Source organism: Accipiter gentilis, chromosome 4 (genome assembly GCF_929443795.1).
Source record: "Accipiter gentilis chromosome 4, bAccGen1.1, whole genome shotgun sequence".
Taxonomy (NCBI): domain Eukaryota; kingdom Metazoa; phylum Chordata; class Aves; order Accipitriformes; family Accipitridae; genus Astur; species Astur gentilis.
The window spans coordinates 39037225-39046212 of record NC_064883.1 but is presented as its reverse complement, the minus strand read 5'-3'; the positions used below and the strand labels follow the sequence as shown (position 1 = coordinate 39046212).

Below are 8988 nucleotides of genomic sequence, written 5' to 3'. Positions count from 1 at the left end.
GGGGCGGCCGCGGAGCCTCCGCGCCCGCGGTAGGGCGGCGCTCCGCCTTCCTCCCCCCCCTCCTCCTCTTCCTCCTCCTCCTCCTCCTCCTCCTCCTCCTCCTCCTCCTCGTCCTCCGCCCCCCGCTCCCCGCCCCCCCGTTTGCCGGCGCGGGGAGTGCGCAGCGCCGAGCACCGCCGCCGCGCCCGGAGGAGCCCCGGCGACCCGGGAGCCCCCGGCATGGAGCCCCCGCTTAACCTCAGCTGCTTTGGAGATACGACGCCGGCCGCCGGCAACCGGAGCGGGTCCTCCGCCGGAGCGGCCGGCGGCCGGGAGCATCTGTCCGTCTTCAGCGTGCTGGTCCTCACCTTGTTGGCCATGCTGGTGGTGGCCACGTTCCTCTGGAACGGGCTGGTGTTGGCCACCATCCTCCGGGTGCGTAGTTTCCACCGGGTGCCCCACAACCTGGTGGCCTCCATGGCCATCTCCGACGTGATGGTGGCGGCCCTCGTCATGCCCCTCAGCTTGGTGCACGAGTTGGCCGGGAGGAGGTGGCGGCTGGGCCGGTCGCTCTGCCAGGTGTGGATCTCCTTCGACGTGCTGTGCTGCACCGCCAGCATCTGGAACGTCACGGCCATCGCCCTCGACCGCTACTGGTCCATCACCCGCCACCTGGAGTACACGCTCCGCACCCGGCGCCGCATCTCCAACATCATGATTGCCCTCACCTGGGCACTCTCTGCCTTCATCTCCTTGGCCCCGCTGCTCTTTGGCTGGGGGGAGACTTACTCAGAGGACAGTGAGGAGTGCCAAGTCAGCCGGGAGCCTTCCTACACCATCTTCTCCACCTTTGGCGCCTTCTACCTGCCCCTCTGCGTGGTGCTCTTTGTGTACTGGAAGATCTACAAGGCCGCCAAGTTTCGAATTGGGTCTCGGAAGAGCAACTCCATCACCCCCATTACACCAGAAGCCCTGGAGGTAGGTCAACTCGGTTGTATTTTGCTCTGGTCCAAGCCAAGCCCTTGCGGCAGTGGGGGAAGCCTAGAGCTAAAGCGTGCAAGCAAACAGCATCCCACCAAAGCCCTGTGAATCCTGAAGGCTTTCAAGGGAAAGTTGACCGCAAACTTGCGAGCCCAGTCTTCTGATTCCTTCCGAGTCCCCGGCTGTGGGCGCGCAAGGTGTAGCTAAAGCAACTTTGGGCCAGATTGCGAGCCTGAGCTCCACGTGGGCGTGCGGTGACTCACAGACGTCTCCCCGTGGAATGCTGAATCAGTGCTCGCGAGCGTGAGTAAGGGGTCACCGGTCCTCCCGTGGGGAGGCGTGTGGGGGTGTGCATGGATGGGATCCCATCGCCGCTGTGGACGATAAGCTGGCAAGCAGCTGTGGCTTTGGGGAGGCTGTGAATTTACCCCCACACAGAAGACACGCGTGCAGAACGTCCTTCTAAACCCTTCCTAATCGTGGCTGCATCGTGTCAGTTAATCACAGGCACGGTGACCGTGCACTGTAATGACTTCTTGGGGGGAGGAAGGAAACGTATGCTCATTTTCTTGCCTTTCCTACCAAGGACGCTTAAACTCAGTGGGTTCAGAGAAAGCAAGGAGACTTTTGTGCACGGCATGTGCGTGTGTGCCTGTTCTACTGATCTGATTGTAAATGGGGAAATAATCTTATTGCGATGCTGTGTGAGCAATTCCACTTGCCCGTGTATCACTACTCTCTTTAGCTTCTAGCCTCACTTAAAAATAGTCTCCGTTACCCAGAGGAGGGTCACACAACCACTCTCCCCTCAATTAGAGCGTGACGTAAATGGCCCGTGTTTCCCTGTGAGCTCTGGCCATCACTTGCATAGTTTGGTTGTGTACCTGCTGTGTGGGATCAGCTGACTGAGGCGCATATGGTGCAACTTGTGTTTGTGTTTGGCAGGTAAAAGAAGCTGCCCAGCAGCCACAGATGGTCTTCACTGTCCGTCACGCCACTGTTACGTTCCAGACGGACGGAGACACGTGGAGAGAGCAGAAGGAAAAGAAAGCTGCCCTCATGGTGGGCATCCTTATCGGGGTCTTTGTGCTCTGCTGGATCCCCTTCTTCATCACGGAGCTCATCAACCCCCTCTGCTCGTGCGACATCCCACCCATTTGGAAGAGTATTTTTCTATGGCTAGGCTATTCAAATTCCTTTTTTAATCCACTCATCTACACTGCTTTCAACAAAAACTACAACAATGCCTTCAGGAACCTATTCTTTAGACAGCACTGAGCAGAAAAGGCTTTCCTGCTGCCCCAGGAAGCTGATTTCAGCTCTCAATGAATCCTACCAAATTCTTGAAGAAGCTCAAAGCCACAGATACCGAGGTGATGCTAAACACGCATCCCCATGGGTCGTATGTCCCAGCAACGGTCCCGCTTCCTACGCAGGCTCTCCGTCCCAGCCTCTAAGTCAGTTGTTACTTTTTCTGCAAACAGCATGTGAGGGTTTCTCTGGGCAACAACACAGCATTCTTCTTCCTCCAGTGCCCCACTGCTCTCCTCCCGCCTTCCTAGTGAGGATCTTGGGACTGCTCGGTGGCAGTAATGGTGCAGAGGAGTCTTCTGGCAAAGAGTCATATTGGAAACTCTGGTTTGGCCACTGCTAGTCTCTCATAGCATTAATCAACTTTGTCCCATGTGCAAAGCTGGGACTCTTTAATGTCAGGAGGTTTTGTGATTATATATGACACTAGATATTTTATGGCTTGGTTGAAAAGGCTGTTTTGTTTGTTTTGTCTTTCGCCGGTAGAGACTGTTAAGTGTTTGTATTTGGGGAATAAAACCCTCAGTAAGGGCTAAGAGCAGACTCCAAGTACAAAACCTTTTCTCACGTGCTTTAGCCACAATGAATTCTGCTATTTGCTATTGGATTCCGTGGAGCGTTTTAAAAAAAAAAAAAAATTTATTGTGAAAGCTTAATGCATGGTGTACCCTGCAATGAGAGAGAATGCATGGGAAATCCACCTCTCGTTCTCTGACTGCTACGTGTCAGCATCTGCCTCAGACCTTTACTTTCAGAAATACCAGCTGTAAATGTTAAATCTGTGTGCCTATGTTTCCCATTCTAAACCATAAATGGATTTTGAGCAGCTGTGGGGCAGGTTTCCTGTAGTTGCAGGAGACACAAGGAGTGTATTTCAAATTGCCTGTCAATGAGGGACTGTGCTTTTCTATTTCTGAGTGCAATTCAAGTCTTCTTGAAACGAAAGCAAAGACCCCACTTACTCCTCTGAGCACTGGGTTGCAGGCAAAGGGCAGTTAATGACCAGTGATGTTTCATTCTGGAAGCATAACCAAACCATAGAGGAGCTCTTCTGCGACGACCAGACTTAAATATTTCTGCTTTTGCCCACCCGTCCTTCTCTTTCTTCCGCCTAAGGCTCCAGTCCTGCCTGGTCATTACTGCTCTGTTGCCTCCCTGCCTTTCCATGTTGCCAACGTAATTATAGTAGTTGGCATTTCACTCCTAGAATTAGAATTGTGCACTTTATGCTGCGCTGCTGGAAGACTGACAGGCCTTCAGATAAAGAAAAGCATTAGTTTTAACTATCGTTTTTTATGGGGCAGCCGCTGAAATCAGACCAGAACTGTAATGGTGGAGAAAAAGACAAGATGGGAATTGGAATGACATGATTTTGTGTCAGATATCTCAAGAAGAAGAGATAAAAGGGAAAAAATGTCAATAAATCATGGAAAAGCTCCCTGGGGGTGGTTAGGAAGAGTTCTTACCCTTAGCAGATCGTGAGACATCAGATGTTAAAATTGTCACTGGTCCTTTAAACCTGTCAAAAATCCTGGTAGAGTTGGTTAAAAAGTCCTTTTTCTTTTCATATCTTGGGACAGGTGAAAATGGAAGCAGAGCTCAAGGTGCTATCAAGTGTTGCTGCTCTTTCAGGACTAGTTAGACAAACATCCATCAGGACTGAGACAGAGGTAGCTGATCCTGCCGTGCGGCAAGAGGAGAGATAGGATGGCCCTTGAGATCTTTTTCAACAGTATTTGATAAAAGTCTGTTAGAAATATTAGGTAAAATCCTGCCCTCATTGAAAGCAATGGGCAAATTCTCAGTGACTTCAAGCAAATGAGAATTTTATCCAGCATCTCTTGTCTTGTAAAAGCATAGTTTTAATGTTAATTAATTCAAGGAGAAGATGGGTGGGATGGGAGCAATCTTCTAACTCCCCTGAAAGAGTCTCTGATCTGCGCTAACCATGGACCAATCTCTCTACAGCTGGTAAAGAGCATTTTTTTGTAACATATTTTAAAGTATTATTAGTGACATCTCCGATATATTGGAAATTGTAATAAACTCTTGAGCCACTTTTTTTACTGAAGATATAAAGGTTGCATTGACTTCTCTGGACAGTCCATCACCAATGCAGAGTTGTTCTTTTCGGGAACTTACTACTTTTGTTGTGTCAAAGGTTGTTTAGCCAAAACTGAGTCGGGGAAAACACTTCCTTGCCCAAGCCAGACCTTCAGCTAAGCTTGGTAGTGCCTGAAGGTAGGAGACTACATGTTAGGCCACCACAGCAACGATTTGAACACTAAAGCATGGATTAACCAGGAAGTTGGACTTCAGTCCAATGTTTTAACACATAACATCATGTCTACACAACTCGGTTTCAGTCCAAGCTGTGTTCATCCCCATTTTTATTTGCTCTTTGATAAGTATTGCAGATTCTCTGTCTGTGTGGTGTGGGATCCTTGCACAGGTCATGGAATCAACTGCAAACTCAGATTAGTGACCTGGGTAAGGAGATAAAAATTAAACTGAAATCAGTGGCAAAGATCCCTACTTTTGCTGCAGCTCAGTGCTTGGTTGTTATTCATGCTATGCCTTAAACAGTGACAGGGAGACAGGAGAGAATTTTAAAATGACACTAATTTGTCTGTAGTCATGGATAGTCCACCATCCGGGTGTAAATTACGTCCACATTTATTTGACAGCCCACATCCCGTGCAATCCATATTGATCTTCTGCAAATAACAGCTTCCAGTTGGTCATAAGTTTTGTTCTTTTGAATCTTGACATAATTAGCAGCTCCATTATGGGCCAATTCCTACAGTTTTTACTTGAGACTTAAGGCCATTGGCTTTTCTTCTAAGTACCATTCCTCCAATTTAAAATGACCATGCATGGAAAATATCAGTATTCTGGGGATTGTGCTGAAGAATCAGATTGAAACATGCTGTGATGGTCGGAGCACAGTGAAGGGACACAAAGAAACCTTGACTTCTGATCCTGGCTCCGAGGCTTTTTACAAACCTCTCAGTATTCAAACACAGATGCCGAGTGGGACTGGGAGTGGGTTCCCAGGGACCCAAATCCTGTTTGAAGACCTACACAACCCCAGCTTCAAAGGATGTATCTTGCACCTTCTTGTTCCCATTCATAAAACAGAATCAGCGGTGTGAAGAGATCTGCCTCACCGAGGCTTTGTGTGGATTAATTAGTAAGTGTTTATCATGTACCAGGAAGGTGGAACACTCTGGTTTGAATGCCGAGCGGCATTATAAATTGGGCTTCTATTTAATTCCTCGGAAGAACATTATTACCCATTATTACTGAGTTTCCTATGCAATTTAATGTCTATATAATACTTCCAGAAAAGATTTAAGTAACCTTCTTCCAATTACAATTAATTTATTTTCCTCTCGATGCTCTGACAGTTCAATGAACATCTGTACGGGAGCTTGATAGCTAGGGCAACGACGGTGCCTGCTGCATGCTGTCTGCTGAACGTCTCCTCGCAATGCCGAATGCATATTGTCAAGGTTCAAGGAGCAGCAGCTCTCCAGGCAGTCTGCTACTGTGTTTCCTCTATTTTTTATGGAGAAGGAAAGGTCACAAAAGAATGCCCTTGGATTACATGACAGCTTGGCTGACCACCTTCCTCCTCCGCCCCCATCCCGTCGACCTTTCGTTTCGATGCAGGCAGGGCAGGGAGGTGACTCCAGGACACGTACCGATCCTGCACAGCCAGAGGTGGGCCACGCATGACTTCATCCCCTTTTTCTAAAAATTAGAATTCTAAAACTTTTCCTAAAAATTACCGCTGGGAGACGTGGCCTTTAAACTGGCAGCGGCAGCTGAAAGTGGGAGTTCCCTGGAAGTAAAGTTGCAGGCAATTAAGGAAATTTCACCTGACAAAGGTAATTAATGACTATTAGTTCCAGCGATTGCTGCGGTGAGGTAAGACTGACAAAGTGTCAGAGTGATTTTTGCAGTGTAGCGATCTGAGCTGCTTTGTTCGCCAGGGGCTCGTCACCATTTTACTCTTGGATCCCTTATTTTACCCGCATTGGTACAGCAGCAAACTGGGACACCACCAAAGTCACGGGGAACATGATATGGGCATCACTAATGCTCCGTGTGGGAGCAGAGGGGTAAAACATCCATGGCAAAATCTGCATCCCCGCTGAGATATACCATGGCTGGGCATCATGAAACTGCCATCATTTTCATCAAATTTAAGAGGTGGCCAAAGGGCTCTTTAAATCACCATTATTTTCAGCAACACCGAAGTGCTGAGGAAGTTGCAGAAGACTCAAAGAGAGCTGAAGTTGTGCCAGTATTTTAAAAGGGCAAATTGGGAGAGCCAAGTATTTATAAGGCTAATACTGTTACTGATTTACAGCTTGAAATTGATCCTTGGCTAAAATGTAGAACAGCTGATAAAAGACTCAATGAATAAAAAATTACAGGAAATAAATATAATTAAAATAAATCACATTGATGTCTGTCTTTGATTGCATCATATGGTTCATTGCCGATGGTCAATAAAGTGTTCACTCCTCAATAATGAATCTCACTTGACAACACTCAACACTTCCATGAAAAAGTGAAGAAGAAACCAATATGTGGTTCAAACTGTCCAATATTTGCAAATGACTCATGGACTGGAAAAGGTGTAAATACAGAAAATGAAATCACTTGTACAGAGAAATGAGGATGCAAACCGGCCGGGGGCATTTTAGTCCAGCATGAGGGAAAGGCGCGTACCCAGGAGCAGCAGGATGGGACCCTTGCTGCAGGCGGGGAGGTACGGCCACATCGGGGTGCATCAGGAGCTGAACGTACAGGGACTGTTCAGCATTTTGGGGACAGGCAGACTTATTTCTTACCTGTGCATGGGCTGTGTCCAGCTATGGATTTTATTCGGGTCACTGGAGGGGAGGCTACGATTTCAGTTCGTCGCCTTTTTGCTGTTCCCCCGCTCCACGCCGCTGCCAGGCAGTCGGCCTCAGCATCGCAGCTCTCTCGGCCGTGTGATTTCCCATGCTGGCCAAGTCAAATACTTTCCCTAATCATCCTAAAAAGCAAGACAGATGGGCCCTTTCTCTGGATCCCCCAGTGCATTGCTGTCGTTCCCCTGTCTAACTAACAGTTTCGGTGGTGGGAACAACAGTTTCTGCAACTCCGAACCCTGGCTGCCTGCTCGGTGGATGGGATGGAGCAAGCACTGCCCCACCACTGCTCCCTGACAACGATTAGGGTGGGGAAAGAGAAAACAGGAGCTATACCCTCGCCTCAGATTTCTGCTGGAGCCGTTGCTGACAAACCAGCCCCTAATCCTGCTTCTAGCCGCCCTCCCCGCTTCTGGTAAGACCAAACCTGGCCAGGCTGCCTCTGCCGTGGGTTTGCTCATCTCTGCAGGAAAGCAAAAAGAAGGGGAAGAAATTTCCCTAACCCCCTGCAGCCCTAATTGCAGGAAAAAAATTCCCCAGCCATGACCGCCTCTCCGGGAGCCGACACATTTTCTGTCTGGCTGAGGCATCCACCCTGTCCAGCTCAATCCCCTTCCCGCTGCTAGCTGCAGAGGGTGGAAATCTCCGTATCATTCAAAACTGCCTGCTGCTAGCCAGGTCCCCAAGTTTGTTCAAGCCTTGGCCTGAAACATTGCATTTTTCATCAGTTCAGGGCTGCAACCTGAGGTCAGTGCTTCTTCCTTGTCGTTTTCCATCACTGAATCGTGTTACGCACAGATCCCACCAGCCCTGGCTGCTGATACAGAGGAGGGCAACCTTCCAAAACTGGCATCTTTACTTGTCAGGAAAAACCCCTCCTCTCTGGGTTCAAGGTGCCAAACCAACAGTTGAGGTGCCACAAAATCCCAAGATCCCCTTCCTCTTGCCTGAGCTACCGTGATTCAAGGTTTGAAGCACCTGGCTCTTCACAAGACACCTGGTTGGGCAGTCCCAAAGTTTAAACCGTGCCTGGTCTGGCTCATTTTGCTAAGGACCATCACGTGTACCACCCTTCTACCGCTCTCTTGTGATGCTGCATTGGAACTCTGGACATCAGGGAGCCGTTCGCACATTGGTCAGGGTGCTGCCTCTGCACCATCTCCCTGGCATGGCACAGCTGGACCAAACAGGGCTGTTTCCAACCCAAAAGAGCCTGTGGCGCATAGACCGTGGTGAAAATTAATGTGATCACCTTGCAGCCCCCTTCTAGATCTGCTAACAGCCTTATATTCTGCCCCACAGGTTACCTGTGCTCCTGTCAGGCAGACTTTGTAGGGTCACGTAGTTTCGCAGTTTAAATAGAGACCTGCTTTCAAGGAGGAGGGAGAAATAATTTTGATGCAATGCCAAACTCGGCTCTTTCGGCAGGCACTAGAGCATATGGAGCCTCTCGCACAATTGCCTGGGAGTTGCAGGTCTGTGATGTTTTTTCTCTCCTCAGCTGCTCGCCTGGTGCCAAAGTTTCCAGGTGCATTAAGGCAGGATGCCCCTGCCGCGCGTCTTGGACCTTCCACCCGCACATCACAGCGTCGGGGTGAATATTAAACAGACAGGAGGAGTACAGCAGATGCGAAGTGCAAGTACGCTTGCTGGCACAAGGGGTTACTCAATATCTGGAATTGGAACAGAAAAAGAAACTGCAAGCCCACGGTATTAAGTAATTAAGCTTTTCCAAGACTTTTTAAAAGGAGGCAGATAGATGCCGAGGTGAGATGATGCGGCACTCAGC

The 8988-nt window shown here is 49.0% G+C and overlaps 1 protein-coding gene across 1 annotated transcript; it reads left to right on the top strand.

The window, feature by feature from the left end:
* Positions 1-219: 219 nt before the first annotated feature.
* On the top strand, positions 220-2238 carry HTR5A (5-hydroxytryptamine receptor 5A). Its single transcript, XM_049798781.1, has 2 exons — positions 220-957; positions 1906-2238. The coding sequence occupies exons 1-2, from the start codon at positions 220-222 to the stop codon at positions 2236-2238; spliced, it is 1071 nt and encodes a 356-aa protein (XP_049654738.1).
* Positions 2239-8988: the final 6750 nt, after the last annotated feature.

Coding starts and splice junctions, on each gene's coding strand:
- HTR5A (XM_049798781.1), top strand. CDS start 220: ATGGAGCCCCCGCTTAACCTCAGCTGCTTTGGAGATACGACGCCGGCC. Junction 958..1,905: donor TTACACCAGAAGCCCTGGAG/GTAGGTCAACTC, acceptor TGTGTTTGGCAG/GTAAAAGAAGCTGCCCAGCA.